Consider the following 24,223-nt stretch of genomic DNA (forward strand, 5'->3'; position numbering starts at 1 on the left):
ATGAGCTCCCAGATTTGTCAGAATTATTCCATCGAGATAGAAGCCACTGTCAACCACCTGGTCAACCTGCATCTGCGGGCCTCCTACACCTACCTCTCTCTGGGCTTCTATTTCGACCGCGATGAAGCGCCTCTGGAGGGCATAGGCCACTTTTTCTGCGAATTGGCCAAGGAGAAGTGCGAGGGCATAGAGCGTGTCTTGAAAATGCAAAACCAGTGCGGCTGCCTCGCCCTCTTCCAGGACGTGCAGAAGCCATCTCGAGAGGAGTGGGGTAACACCCAGGGGGCTATGGAAGCCACCATTCTCATGGAGAACCCAAACCAGGCCCTTTTGGATCTACATGCCCTGGGTCCCACCCGCGCAGATCTCCACCTCTGCGACTTCCTGGAGAGCCACTTCCTAGGTAAGCAGGTGAAACTCGTCAAGAAGGTGGGCGACCACCTGACTAACCTCCACAGGCTGGCTGGTCCCCAGGCTGGGCTAAGCCAGTATCTCTTCCAAAGGCTCAGACTCAAGCAGCACTAGGAGGCTCTGGAGCCCAGCGGCCTTTGAGGAGCTCCTCTCTCTGCAGCCACTGGGCAGCTTGTTCACCGCCCTGGAGCCCTCTCCCAAGTCTTGGACCAAAGGGAAACAGTAAAGCTTTTTGCAGCAAAAAAAAAAAAAAAAAAAAAAAGAGTAACCCTGAGCCCAGCAGGTTGTGTGTGTGGCTGTTTTCACTGTTAGGACAGGGGGCACTCTCCGCAGCTCCCAGGGGACAGGCCCAAAGAGCCAGTCTGGTGTCTGGTCACCACTGTGAGACAATTTTCTCTGTAGTAAATCCTTGGGCTTGTTTCCAGCATAACAATGATGCTCATTGGACCAGAGAGCAATTTTTGTGGATTTTTCCCAGGAAAGAAAGTGGTGCTCTTCACAAAGTCTCCCAGCCTCTTGAAGGGTGGGGAGGTGTCTTTCTGGATTTAGTTTGTTAATCCAGCATTTCTCTTGTAGCCTTGTCATCTAAAAAATTATTTCCAGTTCTCCTGAATATAGACAGAATGACTTGAATAAAAATTACAAAACAGGGCTTCCCTGGTGGCGCAGTGATTGAGAGTCCGCCTGCCGATGCAGGGGACACGGGTTCGTGCCCCGGTCCAGGAAGATCCCACATGCTTGCGTACCGCAAAAATAAAATAAAATAAAATAAAAATTACAAAACAAAGCCCTTTACTAGATACTAAACAAGTTAACCTTAAAATTTTCAAACACCCTGAAAAAAAATGTCAAAATCCCGTACCTGTGTTTCAGGTGGGCAGTCTCCCTGTTAGTCTCAACTATGTCTTTCTGCAACATGGTTCTGAGCTGTGGAAGAAAAATACATCATATCTGTCCTGGTTGGCTCCGCATAAAATGAAAGACAAAATCTTATCCAGCTGCCATGATGTTTCTTCTCAAGTGTAGTGATCACAAGAAGACAACACATCAAAGGATATATGATCAGAGATTCCAAGGGCCATTGTCTGCATTTGGGAGTGAAGAATTCTGCAAAGCAGATTGAATGTTACCTGGTGTCAGAATGAGCGTTTCTCGTCTGTCTTCGCCTATGAGCTCCTACTGCTTTCATCAGCTAAATCACAATATTGAATACAATTCTAGATATTCTGCCCAGGTTCCCGTTACCCTAACAACTAAACCCTAAGAGTAAGACTCTCGTAAACCAAGGAAAATGAAACAAAACAGTGAGGGAGTTACTACTGTATGTTAATTTTATTTAAATTTTATGATTATTCAGAGCTATTCTATTGCGGAGTAATGACGGCCAAGCATGTAACTAAAATTGCTGTTTAAAAATTTGCTAAATGATTTGTCAATTATACCTCAGTGAAGCTAGGGGGAAAAACACACAAAAAAATTAAATTTAAAAACGTTGTTAAATGTACCATCAATGTGTTCTATGTTAGGGTGTAAAAAAATCATATATTTCAAATAACCATCTGGAAATGGATGAAGATCAGGTGTTTTTCCACAAAGGACTTGCCCCCTTGTATACCCCTATGCGTCCTGAACATGGTCCCCATAGATGAGGTGAAGACTTCAGTTAGCTTTCAGCCCGTTTAATGCTAGTGTCAGCCTCCCTTACTTAGGACTCCTGAAGTGCCTCTTCCCATCCCGGCTGGTCTGCTGGATAAAGAAAGCTGCAGGCTGCATGGGTCTGGCTACACCATCAGCAGTCAGTAGATACTCTATCTTACCAAACATCCTGAGGCCTGTGAAGCACCGCTGTGCACACCAGGCGGAGCCTCCGACTGGAGAGCCACTAGCAGTAGTTGGAGCTGGGCAAGGCCCCCCCGCGAAACGCCAGGGCTGCCAGGACAGGACCCTTGCCCAGGTTCCTGAGGGCCAGGTGCAGGATCCCTGGGATGCCCTCTCAAACCCCTTTCCCTTGAACATGACCTGGTCTACCTCTCTTACCTGGTTCCACCATGATCCCTTACACTGCTTAAGGAGGTGGGAGGTCCTGGGCTGTGGAGCTGGTGAGTCCAGTGGAGCCTGGGTAGTGGCCACCAGAGCCCACCTGGCTGCTCATTCCGGGTTCCCATCAGCCCTTCTTTTCTGAACTGGCCGCTACCCCTTCTTCGTGCTCCCCAACATCACTGCTGTCAGATTTTGCAAAGCTTTCAGGGCAACCTTGCCATCTACTCCCTCAAGGATGCCCTTCATCAGGGATGCCTGCCTGCATCTCCCTGCCTGGGCTTGGGGACAAGGGGTGTGAATGTCCACGCAGATGGGAGTCACCCAGACTAGATGTGGAGGTGTCTTTCCTGCATGGAATGTGCCTGTGAGGAATTTAGGGATTTTCTTGAGGCCTGTGGAAAGGGTTGTGTCCCTAGAAAGTGGGAGGAGCTCCCGTGGGGCCAGCCCCCTATTCACAACTCACAGGAAAGGCCTGAGCCGGTGGTGAAAACGTCCAAGGTGCGTGCCTTCCTACCTGTTCTGGGGAATTGGACTGGGATTTCCTCCCGTTCTCACCTGCGAGTCTCTGCCAAGCCACCGGCCCTCTCCAGGCCTCCTTAGGGAAGACTGGACCTCCTGCGGAGATGCTGATGGTTCAAAGGCCTGGTGGTACTGGTCGGAAGCTCTGAGGCCGTGGATTATTGAGCCCGCGTGGCCGGGTCTGGAGGGCGGGCCGCGGGGACAAGGAGGCTGCTGCAGGCTGAGGCTCTGAGGCAGGAGACAGATGGGCTCCAGGCTAGACATTTACAGCTGGCCTCCTGTTCACACTTCCTGGGGTGAGAAGAAGATGGGCTCCATCAGGACATTCATTACCAGCCCCCTGTTTACATTTCCTGAAGCAAGAGACACACGGACTCCAGAACTACATATTTATGACCAGACTTCTGTCTATATTTCGAGATCTGCACCTCGATATAAAAACCAGTAAGAGAAATAGGGTAAATAACCAGACAATGGACATTTTTATGGCAGGGACGGAGTGGGACTGAACCCTGTTAAAAGATCAAGAGGTCATACATTTCCCATCCTTAGGGCAAGGGAAACATTGCACATGTGCAGAAAGGCTCCTTGGGGGTCAAAAAGGAAGGGGCACCACCCCATAATAGGTGATGCTAAGGCCGTCCCTTATGTCTCTGGGCTGTAATCCTTCTTGGAAAAAAGTTGCACACGCATGTTGGGGAGGGTCTTAGGGCAGGGCAGGTGTGGGAAAAAAACCCAGATAATTGGCCAGAGGTAAAGAGACCCGGAAGACCTGCCCTATATAAGTGACTTACCCGCCTCTTCACTGTGTTCCTCCTCATTGGGGGGACGCCCACACCCTTTCTCTCCGGTGTGCATCTCTGCCTTGCTTCTGTCTTAACTAAACAAATCATTTCTCTGTGAGCTCTCTCACTTGTTGTTGTGCTATGTCTCTAATAATAAACTTTGTACCTGTTTTTACAGTTTTGCCTCCGTGAGAAATGCGTTTTTCATGGGGGGCAAGAGCCAGGGGGTGTGCTGGCTGGGATTCCTAGTTTCCATACAGGCTCCCCAGGTTCAATTCCTGGGCCGGGAATTAAGATCTCCCTTCATGCCACCACTCACTGTTGCGTCTCCGAGATCATCTCCACTTCCTTCAAGGGCGGAGAGAACCGAGGTGCTTCAGCACCGAGGTCTGGACAGCGCCCTCTGTCCTGGCAGGAGGCGCCCTAAGAGAACGTGTCCACATCCCCTCGACCAGAGCTTGAGTCTGGAGGCAGGGGAAGGGAGCCGGCCCTGGCGTGCTGACCGCACAGGGACAGATGGGAGACAGTTGGAGGCGGTGGACAAGTTAGGACCCTGGGAGAGCCGACCCAGAGCAGTGTGGCTGGCGGGACCCCTGGGCAACCCCAATGCTGTGCAGATGAGAGGGCGGTCCCCACGCCCACCCCCATCCTTCCCTTCCATTGCTTAAGTGCAACAAATGTTAAAATGGGGGTTTCTGCTAAGAATCTAAGACAGCAGATATCAGATACCTGAAGTGAGCTGTGAGGCAGGCCACCAGGCAGAATTGGAAAAAAAAAAAAAAGTAGTGGCTGAGAAACTGTTAGGGGATTGTTAAGACCCTCACCTATACTGAGAGTATCAAAGGGCTCCTAGAAAGGGTTGAAGAGGATTTCTAAACGTTTGGAAACAGCTTCACAGAGGAAAGATGGTGGGGAGGTTGCTTGTCTCATAGTTCAAACCTAGTGAGAGGTTTTAACAGGCCACCTGGACAGCTTGATATGTGTCCCCCTGGGGTTTGGGGACTCAGTGGCCTGATGTATATCTTTGCTTAAGAAACCTAAGGGGCAAGAGCTGGCCAGACTAGCTGTTCATGGTGAGTTGGAAGAGGTGTCTGCACACTTTTTAAAGCACAAATATGGGGACAAAAGGTGCATGAATTCCTCCCATGGTCTAGACATGATTCATGTGCATGGGGTGGGGGGTTGAGGGGAGTTCCTCTTAGCTGCTATCCACAGGGATGCCTGGAGGGCTGATCACATCTCCCAGAAGAGAGTCCTAAATGTTGCTCCAATAGACAGCAACCAGCTGAAATAGTATTTTCACCAGGGCTAAGTGAAATTCAGAAGGATCCTCAGCACTGAGGGAGTCTCTCAAAATTCCAGAGAGTAGGACGCCCGCTGACGACACTACTGACCTACTGACGTGGAGACGTTCCCTGCACCCTTGTTTATCTTTCCTCCCCTGCTCTGACTCAGAAGGGGTCAGAGACACCCGTTAGCAAGCCGTGGATGGAAACCAGAAGTACAAGACCAGGAGGGAAGGGACCCCAACTTTAATTCATGTTCAGAGACTTGACTATTACATAGGATGCTTGTCATATTCACAGCCTGGGGGAGTGTTTCTTATCACAAAGCGACCAGAAAAGTCATGGAATTGCCCCTCACTCTCTTCAGCCCCTTTGGCTCCCTCATCCATGAGAAGGAGAACTAGAGACTGAATATCTTTGCTAAACTGGCACTTACTGCCCCTGTGCCTTCAAGGCAGTCCAGTGGGGTAGAGTGTGCTACCATCTGAATATCAGGCATCATGGCATCGTGGGAAGTGGGTGATGCTCATGTGACTGGCTAGAGCTTCAGGGGTGGGGAGTTAACGACTATTTTTTTCTTTGTTAAATAAAATCTCCCCCCCCCCCCCGTTCCCTGTTCTTTTTGCCGCACCATGAGGCATTCTGGATCTTAGTTCCGCGACCAGGGATCAAAACTGTGTCCCCTGCAGTGGAAGCGTGGAGTCTTAACCACTGGACCACAAGGGAAGTCCCTAACTACTATTTTTTGTTTTTCTTGGCCATGATCTGTTTCCCCTTCCTTTTTTCTTTTTTTATGAAGTGGATCAAAATTAAATAATTCAAGCCCTGCCTTCAAAATGAAAAAATTTTTAGTATTGTTTAGCAAAAACAATAAAACCCAAATTGTTTTAACCATCAAAACAAAAACAAAAGAGAGAAACTGAATATCTTTTTAAGGGGTGATAGGAAACAAAGTCATTGTATGATCTCAGCTCACCGTGTACATGTTCAGAACACCCTCTGAAACAAACAGCAGGTCCCATTTGCTTCCAATCCAAATTCCTTGGAGACCATGCAGTTGGCTCAGCCTCTGCAGAAGAGCATCTCTCGGGCCAGGGGCAGTGTCCCAGGGCCTATCTGGCTTGACGTAAGGAAGCACCTTCAATGGGAGAGACAATGGGCCAAAAGAATTTATCAAATGCTGTATCTGTGGCAAGGCTGTGCTGTCTTTAAGTTTTACCTTCCTTTTAAAATAAAGCAATACAGCCAGCTTCGTGTGAAGCAGGAATGTACAACTAGATTAACAGAACAGAATAATCTCTAGGAAATTTAAAAATTTAAAAATATCTGATGCATTGGTGCAGGTGGAATAAACCTTTGAAATTAAGTCTAAGGCAATTTTTCTTTTTCTTCCTCTTCATCCCTACTTTTTCTGTCTAAGAAGTGATACTTTACCCACAAAAAATACCCTTGCCCCGGTTTTTCTAAAAATGTATGCTGCCTTTGTTTTCTCAATGTGGAGGGGCAAGTGCTTATTCATCTGAAATAAATGAGCTGAGGGTTAAAACTGATGACTGAAAATCTGCTCCTTATAATAAAGATGAGATTGTATGGTAATATATTATCTGACAATTTTACAACCTTTTACAATTTGACTTACGAATATATGAAAAGAGAATTTTATCAATTCACATAAGAAACTTTAAGGACACCATTAAAACTTTAAAATTAATAAGGTTTGCTTAGAACAAATTCTTAGGCTAGAATATCTACAAAATAGATTGAATGTAAAATTCTTGAAAGAAAAAGAATCTCAGGGAATTCAGAGTATTTGTTTGGCATTAAATTAAAATGTTACTCTTAGGAGATTTAAGTGAATAGAAATGTGTTGTTTTCTGCCTTAGCTAAAGAGGCAAGATCCACTTAAGACATTTAAGTTGAAACTCACACTGAAATGTGGGATCTCTAGGGTTAAGTACTGCTTTCACTGGCTCACAGTAGCAAGGGAACCTCACAGGAGAGGAGAAAATGTCACTTCAACAAAGCCCTAGGGGACACCTTCCTGAGCATTGGGAACGGGGTGGGCGCTGTGCCCCAGCCTGTCCTCCAGCCAGTGGATCTGGGAAGGCATCTGACCCACACCAGTGAACAGAGAGCAGGGCCAAGCGTTAGCACAGCCCCATCTATTGCTTCACACTGAGTCTGAACAGATATTAAAGGATCAGCAAGAGTAATTTCACAGCATGAGTGAGAGAGAAAAGCAAATTGTTGTTGTTTGTTTTTGTCTTTTTAATTCTGCAGAACTAGAAAAAGAGAGTAGTTCCTGAGAGAAGAAAAGCATACCACTGAAAATGATGGGAAGTTTCAGGATTTTTTATTTTATTTTCTTCAGAGAAACAGTAAGAGGCTTCCTCCAAGATGTGGCTTCTTTGAAATGAGGTGTGAAAAGCCTTATGAGGCAACTGACTGAGTTTAAAAGACAGGGGACACCCTGGAAACTGAAATGACAATATGGTAGGAGCACAGGGCTCTCTTAAGTTGCAGAATATGGAATTCCAGATGGTGGACACGTCTGAGAAGACCGCCCAAAGGGTAGAGAAAATATGAAAACAGAAAACGTTTTGAGAGAAGATTATAGATGCAGAGGATAGAGAAGCATGATTATCCTCCCATTTGGTGGTAATTATCCACCATATGGAAGGGTGAATGCATTCCTGGAAAAAGTCTGGAGCAAAAGGAACAGAAGCAATATTGAAAAATATACTTGAAAACTTTTCTAAACTGGCTGAAAAGTATTCTTTTCTAATTATTTTAATTTCCTCTGGTCCTGTTCTTTGTAGCTTTAAGGATGTGAGCAATGCGATTTAATGTAAGCTTTTTGATCATAGGTTAGACAATCTCACAGGTTAAAAATAATTTATTGAATTTTAATTTGCGTTTCTCTTATTATGAAAGAGGTTACTTTCATATGTTTAAAAATAATTTACATTTCACTTTCCAATAACTGTTTCATCCTGTCTTCTACTGTGCTGTTGGTCTCTTTTAAAGCGGCTTTTTGGGTGACAAGGAGAAGTGGCATTGACCGGTTGGCTTCGCGCCTCCAGGAGTTTCCCAAATCACCTCCGTCAGATATGAAAATGATGAAACAGAAATTCTAAGGCTCGTCCTCTGAACCTCGGTGCGGAGGAATAGGGAGCACGGAGACCCGAATAGAGCCGTGGGATGAAATCCTAAGCGGCCCAAAGTCCCCAGTTAGTTTGGTGGGAAAAGGGGTAGTTGTGACCCCGACGTGACTTGAACACGCAACCTTCTGATCTGGAGTCAGACGCGCTACCATTGCGCCACGAGGTCACAGAGGCCGCTTTACTTTTGATCCTTTAAGGCTCTTTCTTCCCGCGCATCCAGGTCACTTCACCGTATAAATCTTTCGCTTTTCGAGCGAATTTCAGGTCAAACTGAAAAGGAGCGAGAGGCGGGCGGAAGGCGCGGCTGTGAGAGCCCCGGAATCCCCGCCCCAATCCGGCTACGTCGGGTCCGGGCGGGGAAGCGGCTGCAAAACCCGAACCCGGGCCGGCGAAGGGGGGTGAGGGTGCGTGCAGGACCGAGTTCCCGCCCCCGGCATGGTTAAAGGGGGAAACCAAACCAGGACTCTGCGGGCACACCTGGGAGGTGACTTCGGAACTTAGCAAAAAATAGATGCTCATGTATCCACCCCTCCCCCCACCCCCGGCTCTCCCGCCCCCTTATAAAACTCAGTTTTGAACATTCGAACATTATAGAAGAGTGTAAGAAAAATTAAAATCAATAATCCCACCACCCGCTGTAAAGCATTTTGATGTATTTCTTTCCAGATTTCCTTCCTCCCAGGTATACACAAGTGTCCATCCGCGTTTGTTAAAGCTTCTTTGCTGTAAAGTACAGCAGCTGCAGAAAAGGGCACAAAACTAAGATATTTAATGGAAGGATCACAAACCCTTGCCACCACCAGACCTGCCACCCCCGCAGAGCCTAACATCTGCCTTCTGCCTCCACCTGCAGCCAACCCCGACGTCTACGGAAAGAACTTCTTTGCTTTTGTTTAATCACCCAAATATGCATCAGCAAACACTGGAGTGGCGTTCCGACGTATATGTCACTTTAAATCCATCCCTTTCCCCTCACATCCTCCCCCGGCCCCAACGAAACGACGTTCTCAGCACCGGTTTCAGGTAGTTCGCGTTGTCAGTGGGTCTTGTTACTGAGGATGCTAACTTAAATCATTTAGTTAACACGCTTTCTGCCGTGGTCCTCCACTGTATGCTACTATTTCCCCCTTGGTAATTAATAAATATTTGGGGGTAAACGCTTTCAGGCTATGCAAATATCCTGTTTCTCTTCAACCTTGCACCCACTAATTTTAGCATCCATCTTGACTGCGACAACTATGACTGCAGTGTTTGCCTCAGGGTCATTTTCTTTTTTGCCTTTTCCATCTACATTTATCAACATAATCCTTCTGTGAGAAAGAACTGGTTCTTCTCTTCCATTTACTTACGTATTACATATTCAATTATTTCTTTGCATCAATACAGATTCATGGATATTTTTTAATTTTATAGGTTTAACCCATAGAACATCATTTTAAAAATATTGTTTCTGAAATTTTCCCAGCTTTTGCTATTACAAACTCCTTCGGGTTGGCTCATGTGTCCTTTTGATATCTACCATCCTGTTTTTAGCACTTCCTTAGTTTCTGGCACAAGATGTTCCAGGCTTATGTTGCAGTTTCCCTGCAGCAGCCCTGGAATCAACTATTTCTCCAAGGAGCTCTGTTTCCTGTTTTTGGAGAAAGGTGTTTAGAAATTAAGATCTAGTTGTTAGATGTGATCATTACAATGGGCTGTCATTCCCCTTTTCATTATTTGTAGCTTCTCTGACACTGAGAAACGTAGCTCTCATTAGCTATAATATATGCACTTATATATGTATACATATATGTACGTGCATATATGTGTGTTTCAGAATTACTAACCCATACACCTGTAAGAAAAGATTTACTAAGAGGATTACCTTATATGTGTACAGGGTTTTTTGGTTGTTTTTTTTCTGTAGCTTTACAGGCAAAATACTGTTTTGCAAAGTTATTTAGGTTAGTTCTTCTCCAAGCCTTCACTTTTGGTTATATTATTTATTTGTAGTACAGTTAGGTTGTTACTTTTATTCATTTATTTGTTTTTATTTTTGGCTGTATTGGGTCTTCTGTTGCACAGCCTTTCTCTAGTTGTGGTGAGTGGGGGCTACTCTTTGCTGCGGTGCGCGGGCTTCCGTTGTGGCTTCTCTCGTTGCGGAGCACGGGCTCTAGGCTTGCGGGCTTAGTAGTTGTGTCTCCCGGGCTCTAAAGCTCAGGCTCAGTAGTTGTGGTGCACTGGCTTAGTTGCTCCGCAGCATGGGGGATCTTCCTGGGCCAGGGCTTGAACCCATGTCCCCTGCATTGGCAGGCGGATTTTTAACGACTGCGCTGCTAGGGAAGCCTCTGTTGTTACTTTTATATTCCATTTCAGGTTCATAATTAGTTTTCATTATTTTCCTTAAACTTATGCATTTGTAAAATATTACCATAGTTCTAAGTACCAGTGCTGTATAAAAGGGTATACTAAAAACTGTGTCACTCCCTTGTCATCTCTATTACTCAGACTCATTGCCCCCTTCTTTCCACCGATTCCCAAATATCCCTGTCGGTAACTAATCTTTTCAGTTTCTGGTTGATCCTTCCTGCATTCTTTTGCACAAATGAGCAGGTATGTTTATTTTATTACATCCTCTTCTTTCTTAGATAAAGGATAGCACACTATAATTACTATTTTGCACTTTGCCGTTTTACCTCAGCAGTTTATCCTGGAAATCGCTCCATGTCAGCTCATTGAGATCTTTCTCTATTTTTTTTTTTTTTTTTACAGCTACACAGTACTTCCTGGTGCGGATGTAAGCATAGCTTATTCAACCACTTTCCTGTAGTTTTTGCATAATATTTCCAAGGTTCATCCATGTTGCAGCATGTATCAATACTTCATTCTTTTTATTGCCCAATAATATTCCATCATATGGATATATCAGATTTTATCAATTTGGTAGGATGAAAATCTACCAAAAATATTGGCTCGGTGCTTTGTGACAGCCTGGAGGGGTGGGATAGGGAGGGTGGGAGGGAGGGAGACGCAAGAGGGAAGACATATGGGAACATATGCATATGTATAACTGATTCACTTTGTTATAAAGCAGAAACTAATACACCATTGTAAAGCAATTATACCCCAATAAAGATGTTAAAAAAAAAAAAAAAAAGAAAATCTACCAAAAAACAAGTGGAGGTTTTTTTCACATCAAGTAGGAATCAGATTCTCCCCCTTCACAGGTTTTGCTGTTTTTCTTGATTGTTGAAGGCTGTAGTACTCCATCTGTTTAGTGACTTTCCCAAATTATTTTTGCAAAGGCTGTATTCCTTGTTTGTGGTTACTGAAGTGTCTCTGTTTCTTGGTTTGTTTTTAGCTAGTTTTTTGACAGAGATTTCCTTGAATTCCAGGTACTTTATTAAAAACAACAACAATAACATAACAACAATCCCACTCCCCTTTTTTTTTTCCAGATTGGCTCTGTGCTGGTACTCCTTTAACATGTAGCCAGGCTTGCACTAAGCCTAGGGAGAGCCTGAGGTGAAATCTCAGCGTCTTCTCAGATCTGTTCTGAGTGTGCGTCTTTCTCTCAGCATGCATGACGCTTTCTAAACTCCCCCATATAGATAGTACTTTGGAATGCCCTAATTTCCCAAAGAAACTCCCCAGCTTTTGCTCCTGGGACTTCGGTGGTCCAGGGATGGTGTGGGGCAACAGCAAGTAAAAATGCCACAAAGTTTTCCTACTGCTTTGAATTCATCCCTTTCTTGATTCAATGTTCACTTGGTTGCTGCAAACCTTTGACTGTTTTCCAGAGTCTCTGACAAATTTGGTTCTGGCAGTTCTGCTTGTGTTTTTGGTGTTTCTGTGAGGGGATGAGAACTTGGAGCTTCCCACTCTGCCATTTTGCTGATATCACCCATCTGCCTTTAAATAATTTTTTCTCTGCCTATAGAATGCTGGCTTGACATTTTTTTTATTCTTTTACGTTTTAAAGATATTATTTCTTTGTTATTTCTTCTACCTTCCTTAGTTTTTAGTTGATAATATAACGTGTCTTTTTATTTTCAGCAAATCACTATGTGCCAAGCATAATGACCTTTCTATTAACCCTTCGGGGGATGGCTGAACTTGTTGAATTTGTGAGTTGACATCTTTCAATAAATTTGGAAAGTTCTCAATGTTACTTTTGCAAATATTGCATCTGCCCATCCTCTCTCTCCTGTCTTCCTTGGACAGCAATTACATGTAAGTAAGCTCCTTTCTTATGCTTTTTTGCTCCTTATGTTCTTATTTCTCTCTGTTATTCAGTTTAGCTATTTTCTTCTTGTTTTCAAGTTTAGTATGTTCTGTTTTCTGCTGTGCTAAGTCTGCTGCTAAAGTCATCCAATGAATTTCAAATATTTTATTTTGCAGTTCTAAAATGTCCACTTGATTTTTGGCTTATTTTAATGCTGTTTTGAAATACTCTATCCCACGTTTTTAACAAATCTGTTGTCACCCTCTTTCCTTCTACCTTTTTAAACATATGAATTATAGCAATTTTGACGGCTCACTCCAAGTCTGGATCATTTCTGGATTTGTTTTATTGACTGTTCTCTCTCTTTTTATTATGGCTCACTTATTTCCCACTTTTGTGCATGTTTTTTATCTTATTTACTTTTGTTTTTTTTTGGCTTTGTTGGGTCTTTGTTGCTGTGTGTGGGCTTTCTCTAGTTGCGGTGAGCAGGGGCTACTCTTCATTGCAGTGCACAGGCTTCTCATTGTCGTGGCTTCTCTTGTTGCGGAGTATGGGCTCTAGGCACGTGGGCTTCAGTAGTTGAGGTGCACAGGCTCAGTAGTTGTGGCTTGCAGGCTCTAGAGCACAGGCTCAGTAGTTGTGGCACATGGGCTTCGCTGCTCCATGGCATGGGGGTTCTTCCCGGACTAGGGATCAAATCCAAGTCCCCTGCATTGGCAGGCAGATTCTTAACCACTGTGCCACCAGGGAAGTCCCAGCCTTTTGTGTATGTTGATTTAACTTTTTATTTTGATTTTTTCTGGGCAACGTGGATGATAAATATAAATTTTAGAAGCTCTGGCCTGATTACAGTAACTTCCTTCTCTTCTGCCTTGTAAAGCCATGAGCACTGTTCCCACAGGAAAGCTACTGTGAGGGAGACAACAGCTTTTCCCTCAGGAAACACGAGTCCAGACTCTGCCCAGGAGTTTCCTACCAAAGGAAAAGAGCAGTGATGCTGTCACACCAATCCTCTTCTCACATTTTTGGGTATACCTGGGTTTCCTGGTGTATCTACTGCCTGGGGATGTGGAACATCAGGGTTTTCTATGCCGATAGGTGACAGTGTGGTGCTGTGCTCACATGAAGGATTTGGAGAAATTTCTGGTGCAGATGGGACGGCAGGAGTTGAAAGTTTTCTCTCAAAGATTTGGATCCCGCTCTCCTCAGTTATTTTGCTATTCTCAAAAAGCTCATTTCCTTCTTCTAGTGATTTTACATGGAAAGAATGAGGATCGTTTTGCAGTTTGTATGAGATGCAAAAATTCTCAAACTTAACGAAGGCAATGTCAAAATAGCAATTATTAAAAAGGATGTGATTGCCCAATGTTGGCAAAGATGTCAGGGCAGCAAGCACCCTCATATACATCTGGTGAGAGTCCAGAGGTTTTGGAAGGCATTTGGCACGTGTATTAAAAGGCCTTTTCAATAATGTGTACTTTGCCCCAGAAATTCCTTTTTTATGACCCCATGGAAAACAATTAAGGATGTTTGCAATGATTTTCCTGTAGGGTTATCAAAATTCTGTTTATAATAGTAAAGAATTAGAAGCAGTTTTAGCTGCTCTGTTCCATAAGCAGAGTGTAGATTTTTGAAATACGAGAGGCAGGAGGGAAACTATCCCAGGTTGGGTTTCCCAGGAAGCTGACTCTGAGTGGCCGTTTGCATGGAGGCTTTTGGGATCACAAGAGAAGGAAGCAGGACTGGGTAGAGAGAGAAGAGGGCTGCTATGCAGTCTCAGTAAAGGCATCAGCTGACCCCACGAAGAACTCCAAATTCACAACCGTCCCAAAGTTAAGTGGAAGGGCCAGGTCTTTGCTCCTATGTCAACCAGTCATTGGATGTGGGCTGTCCTAGGAACGGGTCTGCTTTGGGGCAAGGCGACTCTCTCAAGCTGAGGACTGCCTGCCAGCAGCACTTCTAGCGGCCGGAGAATAAACCTTCAGTTCTGAAAGGGGGGATGGGGTGGCCCACAATTTCATCACCTGGATTCACTTCTTCATATGAGTTTTGGGAGAAGCAACACCAGGATTCCGGTGGGCCTGTTTTCCTGGAAGAAACTTACAAGGAGGATGAACTACAGCCTCCTCGCCCCCTGCTGCTGGTCTTAGGACTGCAAATTATATTCACTGTTGCCCTCCTCAACCTCAGCTAACACCTGCACTGGTCTTGGTGGCTTTCCCAGTGGCCAGACCCAGACACTTATCCCTGAGGCCCTGGTCACTGTGTGCTTCTCAGGCTGACTGCTGTTTTCATTACTTACTACCAAAATGGGTGAGACAGTGCCAAGAGGTATTCTAATATTATGGGGAATTAGCTGGGTGCCAAACATACGTCTCTCTTCTCCCACTGTAATAACAGCCCCACCTCCTAGTGATCAGGATCAAATATCCCTGTCACAATGGTGACTCCTCTTGTTGCTGGCTGGTCCTCTGGCAGCAGCTGTAGTTTGTATCTCAAAAGGACTACTGACGTGTTTCCTGAATGAATTGTTCTGCCTTGGGAATCAAGCCTCTAAACCTGCAGTGCCCAGGCCTGCAGGGAAGAGCAGCACATATTGAGTCACGGGGAGTGAGGTAAGCACGTCTCTCCTGCTGCTACTCCTGGGTTCCCAGTCCATACGTTCCAACTACCAGGAACACAACCATATAAAGGTAGTTGATTTGAGGCATAAACTGCACCCTGAGGATGGTGCCCCATCCCTGTAAATTATTGCCTCCACGCTGGCACTCACAGTGTGCCTTTAACAGGCCATTCCATCTCCAACATCTATCAGCCTGGCAGCTTCTGGGGATGTGGTATGTGATATGACCTGTGGATCCCGTGAGAATATGCACACTCCTCTATCTCCTCTGCTATACAGTAGGTTCCTTGCTTTGATGTGGTATCAGATGGATGAATCAAACATTCTATAAATCCCCAGATAGTGAGTGGTTTTGTCTGAGGTCTGGCAAGCAGGAAAGGCAAGCGAATACCTAGAGTGTGGGATGATTCAGTTGTATGAATTGCTGTTGCTTCCAGAATAGAAGGGGTCCGGTGGAGCCAACTCGCCGCCAAGCATCTGACTGGTTTCCTAGTGGGATGGTAACCATACTGGGGACTTAGCACTGAAGAGCGTGTTGCTGGAAGGCAGACAGCAGTTGCAGCAGGTAATTAAGCCTTGGGAAGGGGCAGCCTGTGATGCTGGGCAAATGCCACCATGGCTGCTCCATTCGTGCTTGTGTTGTCAGCACTGGGTGACTAAACAGGAGCTGAGAGACGTCAACTGAGATCTTTGACAGAAATGGAGTGTAAGAGGTGAGCTTACATTTACCTGGCGTTTCCTCTGTTTATGGATTCCAGGCAGAAACTGTCAGAGTTTAGGGGTGCCGCTGGGAGATAAGGGATGATATCCTAGAGGAGATAGCTCTACAACTTGCATAAAATTTCCCCTCAAACCTTTAGCTGACTTCTAAGCTGTGAATGGTGAAAATAAGAGAAACCCTGTAAAAAGCAGCACTTGAGAGGTTAAATGGATGCGCAGGTTTCAGCAGCTATCTAGTACTGGAAAGACAGAGATTACAGTTCAAGATCAAGCCCTAGCAAGTTAGAGGGGCTTGGTAAACGCCTTGGAGTTTCCACTGAGATTCCAGAAGAACCATGCTGGACAAAACTGAAACAGACCAGCTTTAACTCAACCTAATGTCAATCACAAATGGGGTCAGGGTGCTCCACTAGTACTCTGTCTGCTAAAATAAAACTTTGTTTTATTTAACTTTTTATTTTATATTGGAGTATAGATGATTAACAGTGTTGTGATCGTTGCAGATGTACAAAAAAGTGATTCAGTTATACATATACATGTATCTATTCTTTTTCAAATTCTTTTCCCATTTAGGTTGTTACATAATACTGAGCAGAGTTCCCTGTGCTATACAGTAGGTCCTTGTTGGTTATCCGTTTTAAATATAGCAGTGTGTACGTGTCAATCCCAAACTCCCTAACTATCCCTTCCACCACCCTTCCTCCCTGTTAACCATAAGTTCATTCTCTAAGTCTGTGAGTCTGTTTCTGTTTTGTAAATAAGTTCATTTTAAAAAAAACTTTTAATTTTATATTGGAGTATAGTTGATTAACAGTGTCGTGACAGTGCTAAATAAATCTTGATCTTCTTTAGAGGAAGACAAACCAAGGATCTCCAGAATTTTTTCACCTATAATGTCTGGCATCAAATGAGATATCAGAAAGCATGCTAAAAAAATCAGCTGACCAGATAGGAAGAAAAACAATAGACAAAGGAACAGACCAAAAAGTGATTCAGCTACTGTAGGTAACTGTCCAGGACTTTAAAATAAACGTTATTAATATATTCAAGAGAAAAGAATGGAGAATTTCAGCAGATACCTAGAATCCATATAAAGACAGGACAAAAATTCCAGAAATAAAAAATCTGACTAAAATTAAGAATTCAAAATGGGTTTAATAACATATTGAAAACAGAATAGGCATTAGTTAATGGGAGGGCAATTCAGTGGAAAGTGTCTAGTCTGATGCACAGAGAGAAAAAAGATGGGAAATACAGAAAACCTAAAGAGAGACCTGGACCATGGTGAAAGGTCTAACCTACAGGTAATTAGAATCCTAGAATAAGGGAGAGAGGAAATGGGGCAGAGGTAATATTTAAAGAAATAGTGGCTGAGAGTTTCCCCACACTGATGAAAGATATCACAGCACAGTCTCAAGAAGCGCCACATGCTCAAAATATGCTTTAAAAACAAACAAAAAACCTCTCCACCTAGGCACATCACATTAAAACTTACAAAAACCAAGGGCAAAGATAAAATCTTAAAAGTAGCTGGAGAAAAAATAAAACGAGCAGAACACAGTTGATTTTTTAATAGAAACTTTGGAAGCCAGAAGCTGAGGTTTTATTTTAGGTGAGGAAAGAAAAAACAGCAACAACAATGAAAAACAAATGCCAGACTAGAACACTTATCCCAGTGAAAATATCCTTCCTAAATGAACGCAAAGTAAAGATATTTCAGACAAAAGCTGAGATAAGCTACTGGAATGCTATGATAAATGCCCAAAGGAATTAGCCAGGCAAAGGGAACATGATCCAGTTGGAACAAGGAATGTGAGGAAAGAATGAACAACACGGGAATAGGTAAATATGTAAGTACAAATAAACACTGCTGAAAACAGTAATAGTAATAAAATCCTTTGGAGTTTAAAACATGTAGAAATAAAATATATGACAACAATTGAACAAAAGGCAAAGAGTAAATGGAATTAAAACATTAGTTTTTTTCATTGCTTTGAAATATTAATTTCAAGAGTGCTCCAAGAAAAAAGAACCAAAAAAAAAAAAAAAAAAAAGAGTGCTCCAATGGAGAGCCAAACAAATTTTAAGGGCAATGATTTTCGGACATTTCAGTATCAGGACAACATTACAATTTAAAAAATTATTGAGGAAACCAAAGACCTTTTATTTATGTAGGTTACATCTATTGAAGTTTACTGTATTTGAAATTAAAATTGGAAAAAATTTTAATGTTTATTAGTTTATTAAAAATAATACTATTAAACTACTATATGATATTGGAAAACATTTTTAATAAAAACAAATCTTCAAAACAAAAAAATTAGTGCAAAGAGTGGTACTGTTTTAAATTTTTGCAAATCTCTTTAACGTCTCACTGGATTAGTTTGCTAGGGCTGCCATAAAAAAATGTCACAGACTAGGTGGCTTAAACAACAGTAATTTATTTACTCACAGTTCTGGAGGGCAGAAGTCCAAGATCAAGGTGTCTGCAAGGTTGATTTCTCCTGAGGCCCCTCTCCTTGGCTTGCTGGTAGCCACCCTCTTGCTGCCTCTTCACATGGTTGCCCCTTTGTGTGTACGCACCACTGGTGACTCTCTGTACATCCAAATTTCTCTTCTCATAAGGACACCAGTCAAGAGTTATTAGGAGTCACGCTAACAGCCACATTTTAACTTATCACCTCTTTAAAGGCCCTATCTCCTAAAACAGTCACATTCTCAGGCACTGGAAGTTAGGGTCTCAACATATGAATTTGAGGGGGGACGTAATTCAGTTGATAATAATGGCTCAATAGAAGATAGCTGAATTCTGAGATCTTCTTTTGCATTAAATATTTTGCAATATCACATGCCATGCAGCTTCTGAAAAACAGCAATCTATACTCATGAGAAAAATGAGAATGAAAAAGGTCTTAGAATTATTATGAAAATAGTTCTGCTGCTCCAGAGTAACACCAAAATAATAAATGAATGTATAATTAAACTGAATGGAGTAGAAAAATGAGAAAATGAAACATATTTGAGTATTCCGAAGAAAAGCAAGAAAGGAGAAACAAAAGAAGAACAGGCAAAACAAATAGAGAGACTTACACCCAAATATATTAGTAATTACATTAAATGAAAATGGATTACACTCACCAATTAAAATATAAAGATTATCAGACTAGATAAAAATAAGACCCAAAATATATGCTACTTAAAGGAGATACACTTTAAATGTAAGGACACAGGTTAAGTTAAAAGTAAAAGAATAGGAAAAAGACATATAGCATGTGTATTTGTTTTCTACTGCTACATAACACATTTATGGAAACAGCAGCTTAAAACAACAACTATTTATTAGCCCACAGCTCTGTGGGTCAGAAGTCCAAGCATGGCATGGCTGGGTTCTCTGCTCAGGTCTCAAAGGCTAAAATCAAGGAGTCAACGGGTCAATTCTTGTCTGAAGGCTGAGGAAACAGCAACTCCAAGTGAAGTCAACTTGTTAGCAAAATTCAGTTCCTTGAAGTTGCAGGACTGAGGCTCCTGTTTCCCTGCTGGCTGTCAGTCACAAACTGCTCTCAGTCCCTAAAGGTGACTACACGCCTTGTCACACAGCCCCTCTATCTTCAAAACCAGCAATGAAGAATGTCGCTCACACTGAGTCCCCCTTATACATCAAATCTCTCTCACCAGGACGAGCCCCACACTTTTTAAGGTCTCAACTGATTGGGTCTGGCCCACTGAGGGTAACTGCACTATTTTCAGTCAACTGATTTGGGACCTTAATTATATTTGCGAAATCCCTTCACAAAAGCACCTAGATTAGTGTTTGACTGAATAACTGGGAACTGCTTGTACACCAGGGGCTGGGAATCTAGGAACCAATTTAGAATTCTGCCTACCACACCATGCAGACACTAACAAAAATAAAATTATCTTGGCTATATTAATATCAGAAAAAGTATAATTTATGGCAAAAAACATTACTAGAGTTAGAGGATGCTTGATATAGATAAAAGGGTCAACTAAACAAGAAGATATAACAATCCTAAATTTATATGCACTGAATATTTATATGCACTTGAATATATATATAATATACATTCAAGATGTAGAAAGCAAACATTAATAGAAATAAAAGAAAAAAAGATAAATCCACAATCATAGTTGGAGATTTGAAAACACCATTCTTAGTAGCTTATAGTTCAAGCAGAAAAATAAATCAGTACAAATATGGAAGATTTGAAGAATGCTATTAACCAACTTGGTCTAATTAATATTTATAGAACATTACATCTAACTGCAGAAATTTCAAGTGATAATTCTTATTTCCATGCTATTTTCATGTGAACATGGAGCATTTACCAAAATAGACCATTGGCTGAGCCACAAAGTAAGTATCAACAAATTTCAAATGACTGAAATAATACAGTGTGTTCTTTGACCACAGTGGAAATTAGCTAGAATTCCATAATATATAAATAGAAAATCCACAAATTCATTAGAAGTAAGCAACATGCTTATAAATAACCCCAGGGTCAAGGTAGAAATAACAAAGGAGTTTAGAAAATATTTTTAACTGAATGATAATAAAAATACAACATATAAAAATCTGTGGTCAGAAAGATTAACTCAAAATGGATCACAGGCCTATATATAAAATCTAAAACCGTACAACTTCTAGAAAAAAACATGGAAGAAGAAACTCCAGAACCTTAGGGAAAGTGAAGATTTCTTGGAGAGGACCCAAAAAGCATGACCCATAAAAAGGAAATGTTAAACTGATATCCTTCAAAATAAAAACGTCTGCTCTTCAAAAGACACCACTAAGAAAAGTTAAAAGGGAAGCCATATTCTGGGAGAAAATATTTACAACACATATCTGACAAAGGACTTGTATCTAGACTATATAATCATTATCATCATCTAATTTAAATGGGCAAAAAACTTAAACAGATACTTCACAAAGGAGAGATATAAATAGCCATTAAACACATAAAAAATGTTCACCATTAATCATCAGAGAAATGCAAACTAAAACCACCATGAAGTACTAGTACACACATTAGAAAAGCTAAAATTAAACACTGACTTATATACCTGATACTAATACAATATTATAAATCAACTATACTTTAATAAAATTGAAAAAAATTAAAGACTGACAATACCATGAGTTGGCAAGGCTAGGAGTAACTAGAGCACTCATACATTGTTGGTGGGTTGCAAAATGGTACTTTGGAAGACAACTTGGCAGTTTCTTATAAAATATTACATACATTTGCCATATAACCCAGCAACTCCGAACCTAGGTATTTATATAATAGAAGTGAAAATATGTCTACACAGAGCTTATACGTGAATGTTCACAGCTGGTTCATTCATAATAGCTCTAAAGTGGAAACAATACAAATATCCATCAATGGCTGAATGAACTGTAGTATATTAACACTATGGGAATGAAGTACCAACCACATAACATGAATGAACCTCCAAATTCATGAGTGAAGAAGGTAGAAAGAAAACAGTATATACTATATGATTCCATTTATATGAAACTCTAGAAAAGACAATTCTAATATATAGCAATAGAAAGCAGATTAATGGTTTCTTGGAATCAGAGGTGGGGACAATTTTGGGGTGATGAAAAATGTTTTATAGCTTGATTTTGGTGATGGTTATACAGGTGTGTAAATTTGCCAAAACTCATCAAAATATAAAGTTAAATCTGGTACAACTTATTATGTGTAAATTATGTCCCAATAAAGTTGATTAAAAAAACTTCTACTTGATGAAGCTAAATAGGAACTTACAGAAAAATTTAGACTTAAATATTTGCAAAAAAGAAAGGTTGAACATCAATTATCTAAGATTTCATTTCAAGAAGCTAGAAAAAGAACAATGAATCAAATTCAAATAAAGTAGATAGAAGAAAATAGAAGAGCATGAGTCAATGAAAAAGAAATTAGCTGTATATTAGTTAAGAGGTGGCTTTTGAAAAGATTAATAAAGTGTTAAATCCCTACAGAGCCTAACACAGAAAACAAAAAGAGAGTACACAAATTACCAATACCAAGACTGAAAAGGGAACATCACTTTAGATCCTACAAAGATTAAAAATATAACAAGCAGGCATTATCAATTACTTAAAGCCAATAATTAGATATTTTAATGAAATGATATAGACAAATTAGAAATAAAACTTAGCAAAATTGACACGAGATAGAATATCTCAATAGTCTTATGCCTATCAAAGTAACTGAATCTATAATTTAAAACTTTCCTACAAAGAAAATTCCAGGCTCATTGGGCTTTACTGTTCATTTTTACAGAAAAGATTTATGGAAAAAAATAATACCAACTGAAATAACAACAAACTCTTCCAAAGGGGGGAAAAAGTAATTACCAATTCATTTTACAAGCCCAGCATTATCCCACACACTAAATCCTGACAAGGCTACTAAAAAAAAGGAAACATACAAGACAATCTGGACATAGACATAAAATCTGATATAAAATTTTGAAACTCTAATTGAACAATATTTTTAAAAGGTAATATATAATGACCAAATAGAATCTATTCCAGGCATGCAAGGTTGCCTTAACATTCAGAAATCAATCCATACAGATGAATTTTGAAAACATTTTGCTAAGTGAAATAAGTTAGTCACAAAAGAATAAATATTTACATAAGGTACCTAAAGTGGTCAAATTCACAGAGACAGACTGAAGACAGAAAGTAGAATGATAGTCTCCAGGGACTAAGAGAAGCGGGTAATGTGGAGTTATTGTTTAATGAATATTGAGTTTCAGCTTAGAAAAATGAAGAGTTTTGGATGGTGGTGATGGCTACAACAACATGAATGTTCTTAATATCACTGAATTGTACACTTAAAAATGGTTCAGATGGGGCTTCCCTGGTGGCGCAGTGGATGAGAGTCCACCTGTTGATGCAGGGGACACGGGTTCGTGCCCCGGTCCGGGAAGATCCCACATGCCGCAGATCGGCTGGGCCCGTGAGCCATGGCCACTGAGCCTGCGCGTCTGGAGCCTGTGCTCCGCAATGGGAGATGCCACAACAGTGAGAGGCCCGCGTACCGCAAAAAAAAAAAAAAAAAAAAAGGTTCAGATGGTAAATTATATGTTATGTGTATTTTACCACAATTTTTAAAATAAAAAAATCAATCCGCATAATTCAACCACATTAACAGGATGAGAAAAACCATACGGTCATCTCAATAGCTACAAACTACGTATCTGATGAAATTCAATACCTGTCCATGATAAGAAATCTCAGCAAACTAGGATTTGAGGAGAATTTCCTTAATCTGATAGAGATTATCTACAAATTTATACCTCATATCATTTCTAATGGAATGTTTAGGATTTTCCTTTAAGTTCTGGGAAAAAGGCAAGGATGCCTACAATCTTTACTTTTGAAGGTCCTAGCCAGTGCAATAAAGCAAGACAAAAATGGCATAAATATTGGAAAGGGTGAGGTAAGAAAGATTTTACTTTATCACAGGTGACATATTGTGTATGTAGAAAGTCCGAAAGAATGAACAAACTATTATAATTAACAAGTGAATTTTAGGAAGGTCACTGGATATAAGGTCAGTTTAAAAAAATCTATTATATATATCATTACTTATTATATATTTAATATATTATATATAGTTATGTATTATATATATTAGCAAAAGTCAGAAAATGAAATTAAGATAATAGCCTTTACAGAATCACCAAAACATCAAATATATAATAACCTTACAAAATATCCAAAATTTTATTGAAAAAATACAAAAATTAGTAAAATTAAAAGATGTGTATAAATGAAAAGGTATGGCCTGCTCATAGATTGGATGTCTCAATATTGCTAAGGTACCCATTCTTCCAAAATTAATCTATATATGTGATGTAATATCCATTGAAATCCCTACTTTTTATGGTGGAGTAACTGAAAAAATAATCATTCTAAAATGCATATGAAAATGCCAAGGACACAGAATTACAGTGACAATTTTGAATAAGAAGAACAAAATTAGAAGACATATACCACCAGATGCCAAGATTTACTATCAACCTGTTTTCACTAAAAATATTTGGTATTCAACAGAACAATGAGTCAGAATAGATAATCTAGAAATAGACCCCCTCACATAATCTGACTATCTGACTTATCACAAGGGTACCCAAGGGGGAGGGGAAAAGATGGTCTTTTCAACAAATGATGTTGAATAAATTGTGTATTTGCATGGAAAATATTAAATTGACCTCTACTCCACACCATATAAAAATATCAGACGGATTGTAGCCTAAAACTGAAAAGTAAAACAGTAGCTATGCAGAAGTAAATGTAGGAAAATATCCTATGACTTTGGGTTAGGAAAAGATTTCTTAAACTAGGCACAAAAAAGCAGTAATCATAAAAGAAAAGATTGTTGAATTATTCATCAAAGTTAAAGACTTCTGTCCATCAAAAGACAACA

At 41.1% G+C, this 24,223-nt stretch overlaps 1 protein-coding gene across 1 annotated transcript; it reads left to right on the forward strand.

Moving 5' to 3' along the window:
* Positions 1–525, forward strand: LOC309838317 (ferritin light chain-like; the record flags this gene model as incomplete). The annotated part of the gene is made up of 1 exon (XM_082679387.1): positions 1–525. The coding sequence occupies one exon, from the start codon at positions 1–3 to the stop codon at positions 523–525; it is 525 nt and encodes a 174-aa protein (XP_082535513.1).
* Between the last annotated feature and the right edge of the window lie 23,698 nt (positions 526–24,223).

Source organism: Grampus griseus (assembly GCF_964374135.1).
Source record: "Grampus griseus genome assembly, chromosome: 20".
NCBI classification, from domain to species: Eukaryota; Metazoa; Chordata; class Mammalia; order Artiodactyla; family Delphinidae; genus Grampus; species Grampus griseus.